The 22,554-nt window shown below is 40.9% G+C and overlaps 1 protein-coding gene across 6 annotated transcripts in view; it reads left to right on the forward strand.

Moving 5' to 3' along the window:
* LOC123512431 (insulin-like growth factor 2 mRNA-binding protein 1) overlaps positions 1–21,513 on the forward strand; it is a 163,085-nt gene extending 141,572 nt beyond the window's left edge. For 4 of the 6 annotated variants that reach the window (XM_045268841.1, XM_045268845.1, XM_045268844.1 and 1 more), the window contains 9 exons: positions 3,375–3,504; positions 8,752–9,045; positions 9,985–10,133; positions 11,558–11,723; positions 12,930–13,229; positions 14,092–14,283; positions 16,134–16,232; positions 16,626–16,769; positions 17,134–21,513. In XM_045268841.1, coding sequence (XP_045124776.1) covers positions 3,375–3,504; positions 8,752–9,045; positions 9,985–10,133; positions 11,558–11,723; positions 12,930–13,229; positions 14,092–14,283; positions 16,134–16,232; positions 16,626–16,769; positions 17,134–17,244 — 1,585 coding nt within the window. In that variant the 3' untranslated portion in view covers positions 17,245–21,513. Of the gene's footprint in view, positions 1–3,374; positions 3,505–6,178; positions 6,323–8,751; positions 9,046–9,984; positions 10,134–11,557; positions 11,724–12,929; positions 13,230–14,091; positions 14,284–16,133; positions 16,233–16,625; positions 16,770–17,133 lie in introns of those variants that run through there. The other 2 variants (XM_045268842.1, XM_045268846.1) reach the window with 2 other exon arrangements.
* Positions 21,514–22,554: the final 1,041 nt, after the last annotated feature.

The following is a 22,554-nucleotide window of genomic DNA, read 5'->3' on the forward strand; positions in this document are numbered from 1 at the left end:
CACCCATAAAAAGCCTTTCTAGTGTAGTTTTAGATAAAAGATTTACTAATGAACCAGTGAAGGGTTGGGGGAGGGGAGGGGAGAGTGTAGCACCAGTATTGTGACGAGAGAGAGAGAGAGAGAGAGAGAGAGAGAGAGAGAGAGAGAGAGAGAGAGAGAGAGTATGATGTAACTCTCTCTCTCTCTCTCTCTCTCTCTCTCTTCCAGGGCGGTAACAGGAGCCGGTGATGTAATCTTGGTGGAGAAAAACGGCGGGAAAAAATAGGTTATAAAACTAGGGAAAATCTTGAAGCCAGCATCATAGACTCAGCCAGCTAGAGACTCGTGTGTGTGTGTGTGTGTGTGTGTGTGTGTGTGTGTGTGTGTGTGTGTGTGTGTGTGTGTGTGTGTGTGTGTGTGTGTGTGTGTGTGTGATGTAACCTTTTTTTTTTTATTCTGGCGGGAAACATAAGCAAGTGTCTGATGGAGAGAGAGAGAGAGAGAGAGAGAGAGAGAGAGAGAGAGAGAGAGGAAACCACACGAGTACTTTGATATGTTTTTTGAGGTGAATATCAGAGAGAGAGAGAGAGAGAGAGAGAAAACGGAGACTGATAGGTGTTGTTTATTGTTTTGTCTGGAATATCGTACAAAAAAGAAAATTCTCGTACGTTTGTAAATGTTGAGAGAGAGAGAGAGAGAGAGAGAGAGAGAGAGAGAGAGAGAGATCAAGTACCAGACACACTCATTACGTCAGTGTATCGTACTTTATATCAAAAAAAAACTAACGTACGCAATAAAAAAAATATAGAAAAAGAAAAAAAAAATCATAAACAACAAACCAGAGAAAAAAGATACGAATACTTTTCCTCCAATAATAGAAAACGACTTAATATATATTTTTTTTTCATTTCACTTCACTTTTTTAATACTTTCCGGCGCTAATTAAAATGAAAACGTCCTGTGTGAGTGAATAGGTGTCTTTTTCTTTTTCTCCTTTTTTTTTAATCCTTTTTTTTAATGACCCGAGCAATGGCCGAATAATTGATAAAGGGGGAAAAGAAAAGTGGCTGGAAAGCAAGAAATTCTACGGTTGCCGAGGTACCAAAAGGAAAGACGAAGCAAAGAAATGAAAGGTTCGGAAAATTCTAAAGTAGATGGCTTGGATAGGGGGGGTGGGGTCGAGGAGGAGGAGGAGGAGGAGGAGGAGGAGGAGGAGGAGGAGGAGGAGGAGGAGGAGGAGGAGGAGGAGGTAAGGAAAATGTTTTAAAGGGGACAGGTCAAGACGGTGCTCAAGTTGCCTCCTCCTCCTCCTCCTCCTCCTCCTCCTCCTCCTCCTCCTCCTCCTCCTCCTCCTCCTCCTTCCTTCCTTCCTTCCTCCTCCTCTGTAATGTGCTTGTTGCTACATCCTCAGTAGTTTTAAATTGTATTATTGCCTTACTTAATGTTGGTGTTTGTTGTTGTTGTTGTTGTTGTTGTTGTTATTGTTACTGTTGTTATTTCTGTATTTATGTATTTTCAGCTCGTTTATTTTATTTATCTATTTGTTCGTTACATTTAATTATCCATCGTTATTTTTTTTTAAGTATTAATTTCACTTGTATGTTCTTTTCTCTTTAATTTTTTTTTCTTTTCTCTTCGTTCTATCTTATTTTCAGTGTGAGTTTTTTTTATTGTTTCCCATATTCATTATCTTTTCGTTTTATTTTTCTTACTTTTCGTTTTCTTTCGTCAGTTTCCACAAAGTCTGGCATCCATCACACCCGTTTTTTATGCTGATGCTTCACTAAAACTTATTAAAGAGTTCTCATTTTCTACATAATGAGCTTTAAGTTTAATTTTTTTTTCTACATATTCTCTCTCTCTCTCTCTCTCTCTCTCTCTCTCTCTCTCTCTCTCTCTCTCTCTCTCTGAGGTATGAAAACATCTCCACAAAACTTGAAACACGCACAAAAAAGTTAAAAAAGCAAGAAAAATAGTGGGCAGCAACACAATGTTTCTTCACGTCACTTAACACGTAGTTTTCCACCAAGGCAACACAGTACGAAGGCATCCACGCATCGTTTCCACCTCCGTGTCTTGTTTTTCTTGTTTTTTTTTTTCTTCTTTTTATTCGTCCTTGCCTTTGCTGTTTTCCTCTCTTCGCTCCAGCCACTCGCTCATCACTTTACCGCAGTCTCCCCTCCGTTTTCTGTTGCCTGTTGTGCTGTGAATCTTTAACTCCGCCTTTCTAGTCTTTCTGTCTATTTAATCCAGTCTTCTTGTTCTTGTGCTTCTTCTTTAACAATCTTCTTCTTTAACAATCTTCTTCTTTAACAGTCGTCTTCTTCTTCTTCTTCTTTTTTCCCTATGATCATTTTGTCCTTTTCTCTCATCCACAAAAACACTTCTATTCACTTTCCTCTCCTATCACTGTCTATATAAATAATTCCATATCTTTTTCTACCTATATTTTTTTATGTTTTTCCTGTTTATTAAATTCCTCGTATTTTGTTTGTTTTCCTCTTTTTCTTTCCCTCATCTTTAAAACTCCGCCGTCTGTCTCTTTCCTGGCATAATCCTCGTCTCTTGTAGTATTTTCTGTTTCATCCTTAACTGTTATTCATCCCCCCCCCATTACTAACTCACTAGTAAAAGAACAGCACATCTAAGCTCTTTCCCAACTTACTACGTCTTAAAAACCATCTCTCGTCTCTTTTTCTCTCCTAGTAATCCGTTCGTTTTCTGTCTCATTCCAATTCTTTTGTCGTTTCTCTCATGACTCCTAAAAATTCTAACGCTTCTCAGTCTTTCATCTCAAAAATCTTCTCTCGTGGCTTTCTAGTTAATTTGCATTCTTTTCTCTATTTCATTCGCTTGTTGTTTCTGTCCCATTTATATTATTTTCCTCGTTTTCTTCACAACCCTCTAAAATATCTAATCTTTCCCAATCTGTCACCCTCATAAAATCAAACCTCGTGGCTTTTCTTTGGTAATTCATGTTCTTTCCTCTATTAATTCGTTTGTTTCTATCCTGTTTATATTTTTTTTCTCGTTTCTCTCTTAATTCCCAAAAAAATCTAGCGTTTCCTAGTCTTTCACCCTTAAAAATCATCCTTCGTGGCTTTCTTATAGTAATTTATGTTTCCTCTATGTAAACCGCTTGTTGTTTCTATCACTTCTATATTCTTTTTTCTCGTTTCCTTCATAATCCCCCAAAAATCTAACGTTTCTCAATCTTTCGTCACCAAAAATCAAATCTCGTGGCTTTCTTTTACTTAATTCATGTTCTTTCCTCTTTGTAATTCTCTTGTTTCTATTCCATTTTTATTTATATTTTCTAGTTTCCCTCATAACACCCAAAATCAAAACTCGTGGCTTTCTTCTAGTTAATTCGTGTTCTTTCCTCTCCCCGGCAGGCTAGAGACGCGAGTGAGGGTGAGCGGAGTGCCTGTTGACGCCCGACAAGAGGAGCTCAATCAAATCCTGGAGAGCGTCGGGGCGGTGGAGAAGTGCGAGAAGTACGCCTCGAGGGACGGCCATACACAGGTTAGTCTTCAGTTCGAAACGGTTTGGGTTGAGTCTATTTACTTTACGTCTGTATGGGTCTGTGTTAGGTTAGGTTACTTGTTAAGGATGCTGATTTTATTTATTTATTTTTTCTACTTTTATTTGTATTTTTTTTTTTTTTTTTTTTTTTTTTGCAATTTTCTTTCTTTAATACTGATGACCATGTTTAGATTAGTCTTTAGTTCAGGACGGTTCGGGTTTGGTCTGTTGAGTTGGGTTACTATATATAGATACAGATCATGCATCTCTCTCTCTCTCTCTCTCTCTCTCTCTCTCTCTCTCTCTCTCTCTCTCTCTCTCTCATAATAGTCTTATTAACAGCTGGATAAGAGAAAGATTCAGACTGACAGACAGACAGACAGACAGACATAAACAGAGACTCAGGTATAGGGCCTAAACAGACACACACGCACAGACATACAGACAGACATACACCCAATGAAAGTTGCATAAATGTAAGAGAATAAACGACACACACACACACACACACACACACACACACACACACACACACACGTACAGAGAGAGAGAGAGAGAGAGAGAGAGAGAGAGAGAGAGAGAGAGTCAATACAGCCTATGTGTGTTCAGTCTGGAGCGACTCTCTCAGCCCATTTTCTGTTTGCCACCAGGCTTTGCAACATCCGTGGGCGGGTGCGGGGCGGGGCCGGGCTGGGCGGACGGTGGGTTGGTTATGCTTTGAGGCTTAATGGGCGTGCGGGCGTGGGGTATGAGTGGGCTGGGATAAGAAAAATAGAAATGTAACAAATCTCTAGATGGTAAAAAAGTGAAGGGAGTAAAGAGATGGGTAGGGTAAGATAGATTAGCTCATTTTTGTTTTATTTCTATTTATTTATTTATTTATTTTTATTTTTTTGTGATGTTTGGTGGGGAGGAACCTTCGTCTGTGCTATCTAGTGTTGCTTACTTTAGATGTACTTCTGTTGTATCCTAAGGGCTAAAAAAAAATGTATCCTTTTATTTATTTTAGTCGTCTATTTTGCTATCTATAATCGACATCTATCTATCGACCTATTTATCCTTAATCTTTTGCTATCTATAATCTAGGTCTATCTATCGATCTATTTATCTTTTTTTTTTTATATACTTATCGTCTGTTTTCATAGTTCACGTTCTATTTTTTTCCATTTTTTTTATGTATCATCTTTTTCATAGTTATTGATCTATTTATCTTTTTTATTCATTTATCAGTTTTTCATACGTATCGTTTTATTTATCTAGTTTTCTTTTTTATCGTTTTTTTTTTTCATGTAGTATATAATCATTGTATTTCCCAATTGCTTCGTGTCAAGGTGTAAGGTTTCAAGATCCATTTTATTTACTTATCTATTTACCTATCTATAATCTACATCTGTCTATCTCTCTCTATCTATCTATCTATCTATCCATCCATCTAAGATCCATTTTATTTACTTATCTATTTACCTATCTATTATCTACATCTATCTATCTATCTGTCTTTTTTTATTATCGTCTTTTTTTATTACAGTTAGCATTCTATTTTTCTCTACTGCTTTGCATCAAGGTGCGAGATTTCAAGATCCATTTTATTTCTTTTATTTGTCTAGCTATCCGTCTATGTCTTACTTTTTATGTATTTATTTATTTTATTTTATTATTATTATTATTTTCTTTTTCATATAGTAAGCGTTCTATTTTTTGTCTATTGTTTTGTGTCAAGGTGCGAGGTTTCAAGATCCATTCAAGTCTCGGTGCTGTGTTCGAATCAGCAGCGTAAACTTGGTGCAAAAAAAGTGGGATTCTGCCATATAACTCGACCTTGACCGTGACTGGTTTTTGTTTCTTAATGGTCAGGTAGTGGGAAGTAAAGTTGGTTCATTCAGCGTGTTTTTCTGTTTTTTTCTAAGTGTGTTTATCTCAAATAGACTCCCTACGATGCTGGCAAGGTATTTGTGTTTGTAACGGAGCCGATTCGGTATGTGTTTCATAATTTAGAAAAATATAAATTAATTCTAAATATTCTTTTCCTAACCCTATCTCGCATAGTCGTCTCTCCCAAGGATTTATAAGGCGATTATTTATAAGGTAACTGAATGTGGGGAAGCTACGAGACACTATTCATGAGGTTCAGTGCCTTGCTTCACTATAAGAACCGAACCTTTTTGGCACTTAGTTAAAATCTTTACAAAGCTGAAATACTCGAGAGGAAGTCCACCACGTATATTGCACTTTTGGTTTGTCTACCATAGTGTGGCCACATAGAAAAAGGGTAAGTATATAGACAGGCTGTGGAAGTCAATATGGAAAGACCTTGGTTGAAGACCGGTAAGATATCAAATGATGTTGATATACGAATGAATTTAAGTGGAATGAACGAGAATAAAAGCTTAGGTGTTTAAAGACATAAATATTAAAACCTTTCATAAACTATACTGATAACACCACCACTGCATTCCGTAAGCCCTAAGTGAAGACAGCCATCTAGCCACTTGCCTCAAATCATACCACAGGAAACAATCAAACAAATATCCATATACAACAAACTTTACCAATAAAAAACGAAAGCATGGAATTTTTTAAACTTATAAATGCATTAATGTCACAAACCACATGCCTAATAGTAAAGATAATATAAAAACTCTGAAGTAGGATCAGCCATTGGTTAGCTAGACGGCAGCAGACGCGAACCATGGCGAACTTGAATCACGTGGACGCAATACAGGGGCAAGAAAATTGCTCCCCACCAAGCTGCTCTTACTCCCCAACCCGATACAAACACTCCCCACCGTCCCTGGAATATGTGTCGCCCTACTACCTGGTATGTGGAGCTAGAAAGGGGGAGAAATAGAGGGTGAGATGGGTATGGCTGTGTTAGGGCATGGAAACCGTCCTTGGAAATGATTTAGGTGGACGGTGTTTTTTTTATTTTTATTTTCTTGTGGTTATCTCTTTGTGTTTATTTTTTTGTATGTATTTCTTTGTTTATTTGTAAGTTTAGTTTCGCTACCTCATAATTCTTGAAAGTAAGTTAATTGTCTACTTTTCGTGTAAGATGTTTTTTTGCCATTCATTCTTGGTACGTAACATTCTCTCTTCCTCTACTTATTCTCTTCATAGTAAGTGAAATGAGTAGACCAGTGAAAGGATTAATACCATGACCCCTGCTGTGTTTATTGTCTGTTTCTCTATACATAGCCAGGAGTAATGTTGAGAAAGTATGCGAGTTGACATGACCATGATTAACTTTTCCTCTCCTTATTCTCTTCACTGTGAGCAAAGTGATTAGACCAGTGAAAGAATTAATACCATGACCCCTACTGTGTTCATTATTTGTTTATACGTAGCCAGGAATAATATATAGAAGAAAAAAAAAGTATTGAGTTAACATGACCGTGATTGCCTCGACCTGCCTCCGTGGTTACGCGGCTTGTGCTTAGTTGACCTTACTTGATGTGGCTCATTAACACGTATCAATATTGTGTGGGTAAGTCAGTAATGTGCGTTTGTAGTTAAAAAGCGGTGATTCTGGGTGATACTGTAATTGTAAACGGGAGTAAAAATGTAACTACCTGCGATTCGCTGTGATACTATTTAACTCGGTAACCTTCTATGCTTTCCACTTACTTGCGTCTTTATTTGGAGGTACTTGGTGTAGGATGCAAAGGTGTATATTTAGCCAGTGTGTGTCCCGGAGTGAGACAGCACACCAGGCACCAGCAGCTGCTAATGGTTGTGTGTGCTGCATTGCTGTGCTTAGTCTTGGCAAGCATATGCACCTCTTGGCAGCATTGCACCTCATGTTTATGGACATCTTAAAATGCTGCCAAACACTACGTTGTGGAGGGAAGAAAAAAAAAAAAAAAGAATAGTATGCACATTAGTAAAAGAAAATGGCTTTCATTTTTACTTAACTTTCATTTATTTTATTGTAAAAGTTCTCTTGTTTCCTGAGTTTGTAAAGAATATGATTAAATAAAATTACAAGTTGTAAAACTGAATATGTCTTCCATTCTTGTCTTTCTTTTTATGCTCTACTTTTTGTTATGTTTATTTTGATAACTGTGGATATCTTTCTGTGCATGTCATGCATAATTTTTTGTCCCATTATTGAATACAGACACTACAAACTCATCTAAAACTTTATGGTTAGACTTTTACTTACCAAGATTCATTCACATTGAAAAGGTGCTCTTTGCTATCTACCTGAGTATGTGTAAGAATAGCAAGAGAGAGAGAGAGAGAGAGAGAGAGAGAGAGAGAGAGAGAGAGAGGAAATGTAGCAGATAGACCCACACCACACTCCTACAAATTAATGTCTTTTCCCTGACAGTCCAAATTGATCTCACCCCAAACCTGAAGTGCAGTGGTGATCTTAATTGAATTTTACATAAAGAAGCAACATGGAATGAAGGCCTTTTGTTATACCTCCCCAAATTACAGGGTTGTCATGTGCTCTTTATTACTTCTCCCCCGGCAGGATGAAACTGTAGCTGGGGTATGATTATCTTGAGGCCTAACTGACAGGTGACATTTCTTCAAGTTCCTCTCAATGGGCCAGGAAATATTATTGATTGGGAGCTGTGTTTAGTTCTCTGAGGGCTGAAAAATGTAATAGGGTGTCATTCTTTAGTGCATGCTTGGACAGACTGACAGATTTGAATGACTTGCTACATCTGTCTAACCACTCCTGTTCTCTGAGGGCTGAAAAATGTAGTAGGGTGTCATTCTTCAGTGCATGCTTGGACAGACTTGACAGATTTGAATGACTAGCTACATCAGTTTAACCACCCTGGCATTAGTGACTGACTGGAGGGATCTTGTGCTTTAAAGTTACATGGATGGGGTTGTCAGGTGGAAAAAGACTACCTTTGCATTAGTGACTGACTGAAATCATCTTGCACAGCTGAGTTACATGATTGGGTTGAGATGGAAGTAGGTTGGTATGATTTATGCAAGGACTGCCACGTGTAGGCCTGATGGCTTATTGCAGCTTCTTTGTGGTTTTAGATGAGTAAGGGGAAAGGGTGGAGGAGAAAGAGCAAGGACAGATAGAGGGAGGAAAACATCTTAACAAAAAGAAATCCTTCACCCAGGAAACATGACAACATTGTGAAGAAATATTGTGACTTCTTTTCATACCTCAATGTCTTTTGATTTCAACCTTAGTATTCTTTCAGTTATTTAATCATGTATAACTCCCTGTGGTTTTGTGGAGCAGTGAGGTGATGCTCTACGTCTGTACTGCAGGTGGTGCATGTGACCTACGAATCTTTAGAGGCGGCGCGAGAGGCAGCACAGCGACTGAACGGCATCAACCTAGCGGGAGGCATCCTGCGTGTGGACCGTCTGATGGACCGCCGGAGGGGCCCGCGGGGAGCAGCAGGCGGGGGATCCATGGGAGCGGGCCCTATGGGAGGTCCAGGGGCAGCCTCTCCCTCCCAGCGCCACACAGACTTCCCTCTCCGTATCCTTGTGTTGAGTGAAATGGTTGGAGCGATCATAGGACGCCAGGGGGCCACGATAAGGACAATCACACAACAGGTACCTGCCTTCAAGTGCCTCATGCCTCTGCAATAACTAGAATCTATGTTAAGTATAAGTTATTCATGCATTTATTCACTCCTATTCATACCAGATCAGCACAGTATCCATAGGAGCTGTACATGTTGATACACAGATAATAGTTACACGAGATACTTTTTAAGTACTAAAATGATGAATATTTCTCAGGATTTGAATAGTGTACATCACTTGTACATGTCAGATGAACACAGTATTCATAGAACCTAGACAATGATGTACACAGTGCAGGAAAAATTGAAAGAACGAGTCAGAGGTGCTTCTAACATTATCAGAATCACATAAGTTGAATATTTCTCGAGATAGTCAAGTGTAAGTTCACCTACACATGTCAGATAAGCACAGCAACCATGCAAACAATAGCTTAGTGTAGGGAAAGCTAACAGAACCAGTCAGAGCTGCTGCTATAATACCTAGGACCACTTAGGTTAAATATTTCTGGTTAGTTCTATTCACCTCTACCTCTCACACAAAGACAGTATAGGCAATAGCTGAATATAGGGTAAGCTAACAGAACCAGTCAGAACTATAATACCAGAATCACTTAGGTTAAATATACACCTGTACTTGTCATATAGATACAGACAACAGAGTGTAGGATAAGCTAGCAAGACCAGCCATTCCCCACAACAAAGGCTAGAGTTGATGTCCATAGGTTGAATCTCTGTGGTTAGTTATTTACACCTGTACTCCTCGTATAAATATAGAAAGTAGAGTGTAGGGTAAGGTAAGTACCAGCCACTCACCAGATGTTCTCCTCAACAGACAAAGGCTAGAGTTGATGTCCATAGGTTATATATATCTCTGTGGTTGGTCATTTACTTGTCACATAAGAACACAATAGGTGAATGAAAGATAAGGTAACAGGACCAGCCACTCACCAGCTATTCCCTTCAACAGACAAGGGCTCGAGTTGATGTCCATAGAAAGGATAACGCCGGCTCCTTGGAGAAAGCGATCACCATTTACGGGAATCCTGAAAACTGCACTAATGCCTGCAAGCGCATTCTGGAAGTGATGCAGGAAGAGGCTGACAACACCAATAAGGGGTTCGTGTGTTGCGTTGTGATGCTGTGTGTGTGTGTGTGTGTGTGTGAGAATGTTGACTGAATCTTCTCATAACTTTGTGTTCTCTAAGGTTTAAATGTCATGGGAATTTATTTATTTATTTATTATTATTGTTTATTTATTTATTTATTTATTTATTTTTTATTAATATTATTATTTATTTATTTATTTATTTATTTTTTTTTTTTTCCATTATTCTCGTGTGTTGTGTTGCTGTATGTGTGAATGTTGACTCAAGCTTCTCATAACTGTGTTCTTTAAGGTTTGAGTGTCTTGGGTGTTTATTTATTTATTTGTTTATTTGATTTGATTTGACTTATGTATTTTAGTATTTTTTATTCTTGTGTGTTGTGTTGCTGTGTGTGTGAATGTTGACTGAGGCCTCTCATAACTGTGTATTCTTTTAGTGCCTTGTTAGTTTATAGGTATTTTTATTATTGATATGTCTTATTTTTCCTATTGCAATATGTCTTTTTTCTCCTATTCTCTGTGTGGTGAAAGTCTTGGGTTATTGTGTGCCAGCCTTCAGAGACTATAAGTTGTTCACAGATGTTAGAGTTTTATTACTTTCAGGTTTTTATGTTTGTGTTTTACTTTTCTTGCAACTTGTATTCTTATTTTCATGTTCTGTTGTGGTAAAAGTCTTGGGTGTGAGTTTGCCAGCTTTCAGAGATGTGATTATTATGTTCTTATATATTGAGGTTGTATTACTTTCATGTCTTTATTTTCATGTATATCTTCCATTCAAGTTATCTTTGTATGGTCTATTATTATTTCTATTATCACTATTGATAACTTTGTGTATATCTTCCTGGCATTCCTTTTATAAAATCAAACATTTTTACAGAGGCAATCAAAACTACATTTCATTTATAATTTTTTTTCCATTATTTAATTACAGACTATGAACTCGGCGAAAACTGTGCACGTCATTGATAACATTTCCTACCACTAGATTAGAAACACTACAGATCATTCACAACATACTTAAGCAAATAACTGAACATACCAGACTCAACATTCATCTCCAATAACTTACCCTGCTTAACAAGAGCAATTTTTTTATTCTTTCACTGGTATTTGGCACACTTTTAATCACTCACCACTCTGATACACTGTTTATTCTACAGCTACTGCCTAGAAATTACAAAATAAACAATTCTTAAACCCTCTTAGGTGCTGATGAAGATACCAGATATTAACTTCTAGTGCTATGAATCATTACATAATGCCTAGAAATTTAGAAATATAGTCTTTTAAACCCTTCTTTCTTGTGAGTGCTGATAAAGATACCACACTTTTTTTTTTTTTTTTTTTTTTTTTCTGTTGCTGTGAATCATTACATATCATAGTAAAGGATTAATCAGTATTGGTAACCTTACAAACCCACACATCTCTTCCACAGAGAGGTTCCCCTGAAGATTCTTGCTCACAACAACCTCATTGGGCGCATCATTGGCAAGGGAGGGACAACCATCAAGAAAATAATGGACGACACCTCCACCAAGATAACAGTCTCTAGCATCAATGACATCAATAGCTTCAATTTGGAACGCATCATTACCATAAAGGTACTGAGAGAGAGAGAGAGAGTAGTGTCCAGATAAATGACCCAAGACAGTGATTGTTTAGCTTAGAAATTGATCTTTTTATGTTCATTTGTATGTAATGTTTAGTTCAGAAAAATAGAGAGAGAGAGAGAGAAAGTGGCATTTTATTTGCTTTGCCCTTCCTGCACTTGCAAAAAAAATATCCACAAATCTCAGGACATTGCCATTATAAAATTACTAAAACCACATTAACTTAGAATTCAGAGTGCAAAATTTAAACATTTTTTGTGTCTACAGGGAAACATAAAAGGCATTGCTATGGCAAGTTAATTTTGTCATACAGTAAAGAGTTTAAATTTTTCAGTTTTTTTATTTAAATTTTATTTTATTTATTTATATATATATATATATATATATATATATATATATATATATATATATATATATATTTTTTTTTTTTTTTTTTTTTTTTTTTTTTCCTGGGCAGTATAGAAATCACTATGTCAGGTTAATTTACCATGGAGTAAAGAGGTTAAGATTTTCATCCAATTTTTTTTGCCAACAGGGAAATGCGATTTATTTTGTCATCGCGTAAAGAGTTCAAAGTTTTCACTCCACAATAGACATCATCATGCCAGATTGATTGTATTGTAGAGTAAAGTGTCCAAATTTTCACCCTATTCTTTATGACCCCAGGGAAGCATAGAAAACATCACTACTAATTCTGTCATAGAGTAAAGAGTTCAAGATTTTTCACCCCATAGAAGACATCACTATTATTAATTAATTTATCATAGAGTAAACTAGATTTTCATTGTGTTTTTTGTGACCCCAGGGAAGCATTAAAAATTGCTATTAATTTTGTCATAGAGTAAAAAGTTCAAGATTTTTCACCTCATTGAAGACATCCATTATTAATTAATTTGTCATAGAGTAAACTAGATTTTCATTGTGTTTTTTGTAACCACAGGAAGCATTAAAAATCGCTATTAATTTTGTCATAGAGTAAAGAATTAAAGATTGTCACCCCATAGAAGACATCACCATTATAGAGTAATTTTGATTTTCACCCTGTATTTTGTGTCCCCAGGGATACATAAAAACATCACTATTAATTTTGTCATAGATTAAAAAGTTTAAGATTTTAACCCTATAGAAGAACACCTTTATAAATAGATTAACTTACCATAGAGTAAACAAGATTTTCACCATATATTTTGTCCCCAGGGAAGCATAGAGGACATTGCCATGGCAGAGAACATGATCAGCGCCAGATTGAGGTCCAGTTATGAGAGTGACCTCCAAGCCTTCGCCCCGCAAAGTGCCATGTTCCCTGGCCTGCACCCCATGGCCATGATGTCCACTGTGGGGTTCGGCCTTCCACGCGGCGGCGGCGGGGGTGCAGCCGGGGCCGGGATGGGCATGTATGGCTCCTCACCAACCTCCTATCCTCCTCTCTATCCCACACCCATCTCCAGCCAACAGGGCTATCATGGCTCGGAGGCAGCTGAGGTGGGTGGCGAAGAGGTGTGTTGCTCTGTCTTGATGTTTTGTGTGTCTGGGGTCTAGTGTGCTAAAGAATCTTAGTGTGTGATAGTGATTTTTTTTGGTTGTGTGAAAGAATTGGCGTTGTTTTTAGGGGTATGTGAGTTTAGTGTGCTTGTAAATTTGCTTGAGTTGTGATTTGATTAATTTTTTTGTATATGTGTTGAAAGAATTGGGATTGTTTTAAGGCATATGTGAGTTTGGAAGGGTCATAGATTTGCTTGTGGTGATTCTTGAGATATGGAAGTGGTAGTGTTTAAGAGGTATGGCCTATATTCTGAAACACTTATCTGCACACTGCTACTTTCAAAAGCCTCAATGTCAAGTCACACAGGGTTTTCAAGAGTGTTTGTGTGGTTGTACATAGTGATTGCAAAAATTTCTACGTCATGAACTGGAGAAACACCCTTGAAATCTTGACTACTCATCTTTGTGGCCTTTGAAAATAATAGTGGGTGAGCGAACCATTTCTGAATACCTATATACTCTCTCTCTCTCTCTCTCTCTCTCTCTCTCTCTCTCTCTCTCTCTCTCTCTCTCTCTCTCTCTCTCTCTCTCTCTCTCTCTCTCTCTCTCTCTCTCTCTCTCTCTCTCTCTCTCTCTCTCTCTCTCAGGTTTACAAATGCTACCTCACCCCTGTACATGTATTCCCTCTGGCTCAATACTTTCCATCTCACCCCTGCAGGAAACAGCATAACCCTCTTACTTTTACCTTCTCTATCTCATAAATCCTCCTCTCACCCCTGACCTCTCTGGTTCACAAATTCTCCCAATTCGCTCCGGCATATTCCCCTTTTTCTCTCTTTCCCTCTCTGGCTCACAATTTTTCATCTCACCCCTGCAGGAGACGGCATATTTGTACATCCCCAACTCAGCAGTGGGCGCCATCATCGGCACCAAAGGCTCCCACATCCGCAACATCATCAGGTTTAGTGGGGCATCGGTTAAAATAGCACCACTGGAGGACGAAGGGCGACCCACAGAGCAGTCTGAACGGAAAGTCACCATCGTAGGGTCCCCCGAGGCTCAGTGGAAGGTGGGTGGTGGTGATGGTGGTGGTGGTGGTGGTGTTTTTGTGGTTTGAAGTCTATAGTCCGACTCAAATATGAAGGCCGCTGAGGGGGGAGACCTAACGGGAATTCCCCGGTTGCGGCGTCGCCAAGCATTGTAGCACATGTTTCGATCTCATTATTAGCTTACATCTTAAGGATGTATAGAGAGCTTTGAATATTGTTTTAGTGTAATGAAGACAATGATTTTGTATAGATACCACAAAATGTAGCACCACTGCTCTCCAGCATTGCTACTTTTCAAGGTTGGACATGGGTGAGATCAACCTCCCTGACCGCTGATAATCCCCAGGTCAAATCAGTCACTCCTCCCCTCCTTGTCGCTCAGGATGGAAGATGAATATCTTGTCCGCGCTACTCGCCATTGCAACCTTCATAGTCGAGAGAAATAAATTATTTACAGCGTCAACAAGTTCTGCTTAGAGGATTCTTTTATTATCAATGTGGAGAACACTTCTGACGAAGAACTGTCTGATTAATTAACTGAGAGAGGATTATGCCTACAGGGTAAAACCTCTATAAAAATAACGCACCTTATCTCTTACCTCTTGGGTGGTGTGGAAAAAGAGTAAAATAAAACAACAAAAAAGATGCATGTCTACTTGTCTATTTTAGAGAGAGAGAGAGAGAGAGAGTGTGTGTGTGTGTGTGTGTGTGTGTGTAATTGAGAGAGAGAGAGAGAAGCTATACATCTCTCCTATAAGTGGCCATTTTAGTTTGCCCATGCCCCTCGACATTCTTCCATTCCACATACACAGATCTTCCCTATCCATTTTTTCCATGCCAATCATCACTCTGTATATTGCTATCAGGTTGCTATGTGTGTGTGTGTGTGTGTGTGTGTGTGTGTGTGTGTGTGTGTGTGTGTGTGTGTGTGTGTGTGTGTGTGTGTGTGCCGCGTCACAGGAGAACCAATACGTAAACTGTTGAGACTCGTCCAAGCAGGATTACACACACACACACACACACACACACACACACACACACACACACACGTGCATGAGAGAACTATATAGTAATAAGAAACAGTAGGAAGTAGTAACAAGCCAGAGAGAGAGAGAGAGAGAGCGGGAGAGATGGGCGTTTCTCCACACTTCAGTGTTAATCCTATAATTGGGGCTGTGACGTTTGGAGACGCTGCAGCCCCCCGATAGGTCTCTCCTATCAGCGGCCTTCATATTTTAGTCGGACTATAGTGTTGTTTGATGTTGGGGTTTTATTGGGCTTATTGGATTGGTGGTGGTGGTGGTGGTGGTGGTGTTTTGGTTTGAAGTCTAGTGTTGTTTGATGTTGGTTTTACTTGGCTTATTGGAAGTGGGTGGTGGTAATGGTCTTGTAGTTCAATTAAGTATTTTTGGGCTTGTAGGAAAGGTGGTGGTGGTGATGGTGATGGTTTGATGGTTCAAAGTCTAATGTTGCTTGGCTTTCATTATGTTCCATCAGTGGAAGGTGGATGGTAGTAGTCTTGTTGATATTTGTCTTTATGCTTATTGGAAGTTTGTTGTTGTTGTTGGTGGTGGTGGTTGTGGTGGTGGTGGTAGTAGTAGTAGTCTGGTGTTGTTCTGTTGTTATGAATTTAAGTCCGTTATTGCACTGTTATTGTTTTGTTTTTCCATAATTTGAGCTCCCTTACCTGCTGGTGTCAAGTCAGATCAGGCTTCACTCACAGCATTCCCGTCTCTTACAGTCACAGTTTTTGGCATATGAGAAGCTGTGAGAGGAAGGCACATTATGTATTCCCTTCATGATGCAAGGCTAATACGAAGTTAGATCAGGTTTCACTTGATATTTTGAACTATTTTCTTCTCTCTTTCAGGCTCAGTTTTTGATATTTGAGAAGCTCCGAGAAGAAGGCTACGGCGTCGGGGTGGAGGATGTGAGGCTAACAGTGGAGATCGTGGTGCCGTCCAGTCAAGTAAGCTCTCAGTCTTGTCCCTATTACCTGATTTTCTGCCCTTTACTTCATATTAGTTCTGTGGCTTCCTTGTGTTAGATTTTTGGAAGTCAGTTGAGATTTAAAGCATCCTGTGTTAGGCATCAGATTAATTAAGTGGCTTGCTTATCTTTTATTTCTTTGCTCTTGCATTTGTTCATTCCGGAGAGTTCACACATTCATGTCTGATACAGTTAAATGAGTGCAAGCAGACTGTTCTCCCTTTTATTCATAGATATCTGCTCCTTCTATTCCTTATTTGCTTGCAGACTGACTCCCTTTGATTCATTGATTCCTCCTCTTCCTTCTCCTTCTATTCCTTGGCCTACTTAGCCTCACTCATCCCCCACACTAACCTCAGCATTTACTCTACAGGTAGGCCGCATAATTGGCAAGGGAGGTCAGAATGTGCGTGACCTCCAGCGGCAGACAGGCTCAGTCATTAAGCTTCCCCAGCAGGGCTCCACCACCTCAGAAGAGACGACTGTACACATCGTGGGCCCCTTCTTCTCTGTGCAGGTGAGTGAACAGGATCCAAGGCCAGAGGGGAGGTGGTAGACATTGGCACACAATGAGACAAAGGATAGGCAGAGTATATACCAGTAGTAGATTAATTGGTCCCTCAAATATCTATCATTCATCCTATTTATCTGGTAAACTCTGTAATTTCCTTCCTGTTTCTGTACTTCCACCTTATAACGTGAACTCTTTCAAGATAGTTATCTTTCAATTTTGGATGATCCCTTTGACTTTTGTTTAAGGACTGGTACTCTCAGTGGGAAGTTTTTGTACCCTTGACCAGTGTCCTTGCATTAGAAAATCAATAGGTATGAACCCAAGACTGTGTACATATTTACTCATGATCCGTCTCATACTCCCACAGTCAGCCCAGCGGCGCATCAGAGCGATCATCCAGATGTCCGCCCCTTCCACCAGTGGCGGCAACAGTGGGCGCCCCAGCCGGGGGCCGCTGATGCCACGGATGCACCAATGAGGTCACTGCCGCCGGGAGGACCACACCGCCACCACTACGACCCGAGCCACATACCAAAGAGAAGGCGACCTTGGAGCTTAGAACCGGCGGCTCTCCCCTCACTTTGACCTCGCTTGCTTGCTTGTTTTGCCCTCTGGGGCCTGGGCTGGCTGGGCGGCCTGGCACTCCTCCTGCCGGGGGGGAGTCTGGCTGGCCGTTGGATTTGATTTGTGTTGATGCGTTTGTTTGTAGGGTCTCTGTTCTTGTTTCCACACTATAGAGTATGATTTTGTTTATGGCAGGTATGCAGTGCCCAAGCTGCTCCACCCTGCCCGGGTCCCAGACCAGTTGTGACGAAAGAGGGTGCGTGCGTGCGGCAGTAACAGAGTGTGACGTGCCGCGTGCATGTGTTAGTGCGTGCGTGTGTCCGCACTGCACCTGTGTTGAGGCTCCTGTAATGAGTTCTGACCCCTGTGTAGCCCCGAGGCCGCCCCAGTCACTGTGGCCAGCGGGGCACGCGAGACACCGTCATCAGGGCTCCGCTGTTTAGTTAACTAGTACAAAAGTTTGTGGAATATAACGGACCATTGTTACTATATGGTCTTTTTTGTACGCAAAGTTATAGCAAAGTTTATTTTTGATACATTGTTGGAGCAATTTTTTGTTAAATTTTTTTTAAAGAAGGAAAATATTATAATGTAGCATGGAAAGATGCTATTATAAAAAAAAAAAATAATCCTTGTCAGCACTCTCCGCACACCACCTCCGGGCCCCCACACCTCAGTTCAGACAAGGACACTGGAGAAGAAACCAACACTCTACAGGGGATCAATATTCCGAACTCTCGACAAAACAATGTATGCAAAACAGGAAGATTATGATGTATACTACTACTGCTACTACTGCTACTACTACTACTACTACTACTACTACTACTACTACTACTACTACTACTACTACTACTACTACTACTACTACTACTACTACTACTACTACTACTACTATACAAATGCCCACTGATTTTGTAGTACCATATGAACATTGAAATACTTCACTCAGGTGACTGTAGAAGCTGATCCGTGCAGCCCTGGCCACCTTGTGCGTGCCGACTGTACAGCAGCTGGGGCGGTGGCCAGCCTGGCCTCCCCAACCCCCCAGCCGCACCCCCACTCGTGCTACCTCACTCCTCGGCCAACCTTGCCCCCCTGCCCCACGGCAACAACCCCCCCATCTCCACCCACATAACCCATCACTATTAATAGCACACTGTTCGTTATGAAGGTTTTGTTAATTTGTACCACTGGCACATTGTGGGTAACTTGTTTCCATTACAAACCAATGGAATGGTCAGCACATTTACATTGAGAATTGTGCAAAGTCAGCCATGTCAAATTCGGCCAAAGGTTTACAATGCGTTGACAGTAATTTGGTTTATGTTTTGAAGTCTTCTGTTCTGAAATGGATATCCACTACACCAGCTGACATCACTGCATGACTGTGTGTGTGTATACCATTCCTGAAAGTCAGCCAGAGTGTCTGCATTTCCACAGTGAAGCAGCAATGTTGCCGTGGTGCTTGGGGGCCGTGAACTGCCAAGAGGGACCCAGATTACAAAGAAGGGAAGTGTGGAGGGCAATGTACCAGAAGCTATGAGGTGCCAAAATGGGAGGTTCAGTGACTGCAGCCTTTGTGTGCCTCCGCCACATTGAGTCAGCCGTGTCAGGCGGTCAGGAAGCAGCAGAGCCTCGGTGCTGCCACAAAGCATTCACCACTGGTGCCGTGTGGGCTCTGTGTGTTTCCTTGTCACGATGCGCTGACTAGATGAGCCAGGCAAGACAGCCAATGGGAAAGCCTTAGAGCTGCCATAAAGATATTTTGTTGAAACTTTGCTTGGCTCATGTTTCCTGTACCGTGCCCTCCCTGCTCCCCTGCCTTCAGCCATGGGCATCGCTAGGCTGCATGGCCCCAGAAGGTCACTCTGAACCAGCCACAGTCCTGCCTTGGACTGGCTCTGAGAATGATTGGCTGTGTTAACTGTAAATGTTGTTAATCAATTTATTTTATATCATTTCCCTCAGCCTGGCTGGCTCAGAGTCATGTTTCTGTGGTGGCAGTGGCCTCACCACTACCTTGGCAGATGATGTTTTTGGTCGCAGGTGCGTTCCATGTAGAAGGTCCGTTTGACTACTGAGTATGAAAAAGAAATGTTTCTATTCTGCCTATATCCCAAACCAGACTGCAAATGATATGATTGGTGATTGATCACTGTTCAAATTAATTACATCTGCTAAGTTTATTAAACACTTTGATGCAACAGACATAGTCATATTGAAATAATACTACTACTGCTGCTACTTTTACTGCTGCTACAACTACTGTCACATTCAAAATCACCAATGGTACCACATGTGTCATCTCTACTACCTTATACAGCACTTGGTTTTTCAAGATAGTGTATGTAAACTGTTTTCTCGCGCGATAACTTTCAGACTACAGTGCTGGGCCCCTCTACCTCCATGCTAAGAAAAAAGCCAATCAATGCAGAACAAGTCCAGCCTTTCACCTTGAAAAGAAGGAAGTATCACACTAATTTCTTGCTGAATTTCAACCTGAGAACAAGTTTGGCATTTAAGGCATTAAGGTATAGGGGCCCATCCCACTCCACAGTTATAGCTTATGTTTAGATTATGTACGAAGGACTTCCCACCACCCAGCCATTCACCCTTGGAATTAGTGTGCAGCACTGGATGACTTTGGGTGGAAAGAAAGTTTTATGAAATTTTCTTTGCCTTTCTTCAATGTTAGAAGCTGAATTCAAATTGTTGTCTTCAGGTTTGGGAGTGCTCAGTGCTTGATTGCTTTTCCAGTTTATTATTTTACATTCAGAGAAGTCACATACTACTTGTTTTCAGGCTTTCAAATTGTATTTTTGCTGAAACCTGTATCTTTCTGCTTTTGTCACCCAATTGTTTAATATCCAGTTTTTTTCTTTGTTAACTTGTACAATCTGAATTTCTTTAGTCAGTTTGCTTAATTTTGAAAGGAAATGGATTGGGAAACTTTTGAATTGCTCCATTCATTGCTGTAGGGAAGGAAGGTGTCTCACAGTAGCTACAGTGGCTCCTCTTGTTATGGGCAGTGGAAGGAGGAGGAGGGGATGAGGGCGTGAGTGAGATTCCTGTATTATATTATGAGAGCTATGATGTCTCAGCCACACCAGCAGCCCCTCCTCTCCATACCCTGTCAAGGTGGCCAGAAGTGTGTTCAACTCTGCTCTTCTCCTTGGTGTTCAGCTACCCAGTAAAGGGATCACTGCCGCCATAATTATAAACAATTGTGGGAACCACTTCAGTGTGTTTGATTCACAGGATGACTGGTCAGGTGACTCTCAGTGTGTTTGTTCCATGGTTTTCCCAAGCCAAGTGGAAGAGGTTTGTGTGATGACTTGGTGATGCCTGTTGTTGCTTGGAGGCGGCTATCCAATACTACCACTACGACTACTACTGCTACCGCTGCTGTCCTGCTGTTGTGGCGACCAAGACTGTCAAGTACACCTCCACCAACCCTACCACCACCACTACCACCATTAGCAACCTTACCTCCCACCATCTGAACTCCCCACATCACCCCCAACCAACCCTTACCTCATGAGCAACAAGGTGCCTCAGTGAATGCCACTACCAGCGTCCCTCCACTGACAGGAACAACTCGCGTCGCAGATTGGTGCCACTTCAGTCCCCCAAAACTGAATGAAAAAAGCTGGAAATATTAAAAAGAAAGGTCTGTTCTCAGTTACTCCCCTCCCAAGGGTGCCCCCCCCCCAGTACAAGACTCCTCGCCCTGGATACCCCCAACCCAGCGGCAACCTCTGCGTCACTGTACAAAGTTATGACCTCCCCTGCCCCCCCCACACCACTCGCCGTGTGCCTCAAGCCGCTGGGAGGGGGACACTGGGAGCGACCACGACCACAGTTACCACCGCCGCTGCCACCATCACTACCACTACCACCACCACCACCACCACCACCACTGCTGTTCCACCCATCAGGGCCTCATCCTCCGGTTGTCCCAATCCTTGCCGCTCTGCTCCTCAGTGTACCAAGCCATTCCACCTCCACTACTACCACTACCACCATTACTACTACTGCTACCACCACTACTACCAGTACCACCACCACCACTACCACCACCACCACCACCACCACAACAACAACAAACTCCAATCCACCACATTTGGGTACCAGCCACTGCTTCTATCTACTGGTTCAAGTAATAAACGATTTCAGGTTAGTTGTGGTTTTGTACTATCCTGCCCCATTTAAAATGCCTCAGTGGCTCCTATGTGACCAATAATGATGCCTTTCAGATACAAAAGCTCATTTTCAGTTCCAAGGTAGAGTAAGTGGTCTTCACATAGTTTCCGAGCATTAATCTGCTCAAGCCTCTTGGTGTGACCTGATTGAGAGATGTTAAGTAATTAGGTAGAAAATTTGATAGCTTAGGAATATTAAAGTTGATTAAAAGAGCCTGAGGAAAACCACTTAAAGGAAGAGCAAATGGAAAACGGATAGTAAGATGAAGATATGAAACTAGGCTATAGAATAGGGAAAATTGCAAGAAGTAATAACAAAAAAATTTGTGTGAGGGAAGAGCAGCCTGAGGAAAACCAATCGAGAGAAAATGAAATTGGAAAACATAGTGAAGTGGAAGCAGGGCCGTTTCTAGCTATAGGTGGACAAGGCGATTGCCTAGGGCCCCCAAGCCATCAGGGGACCCCCTGGGTAGCTTGGAAAATTTTAATTTCTTAAGTCACCCATGGGTTCCGACGAAAAATTGAAATCTAGGGCCCCCCCAAACAGCATCTTGCCTAGGGCCCCCACAAAGCTAGAAACGGCCCTGAGTGGAGGGATGGAATTAGAATAAAGGAGGGTGCAAAAAGCCACCCTGCCCCTGCAAAGGATGAATCAGGAACATGCGAAGGACAAAAATAACTACATACTACTTTTCCTACTCATACCACCACCACCACCACCTCACTACTTTTCCTACTCGTACCTCCTCTCCCCCTCCTCCACATTCTCTATATACCTACGTATAGCATATTATTTGTATTTTATGAAATGCATGTACTGCTACTTAATGTTTAGGGGGTGGGAAGGGGGTGCAAGGCATGTGAAGAAGGTATGAGAAGCATTACGGTGGGGGAGAGAGAGACCAGAGGAAGATGAGTGTGGCTTGGGGAGTTAAAAATGGCACAGCGCAGGCCAGTCTGTCCTACCTGTAGGAAATGGCAACTGTCATGAAAAAAGAATGACAGATGTCACTTTTGTT

Source organism: Portunus trituberculatus, chromosome 33 (assembly GCF_017591435.1).
Source record: "Portunus trituberculatus isolate SZX2019 chromosome 33, ASM1759143v1, whole genome shotgun sequence".
Lineage (NCBI taxonomy): Eukaryota > Metazoa > Arthropoda > Malacostraca > Decapoda > Portunidae > Portunus > Portunus trituberculatus.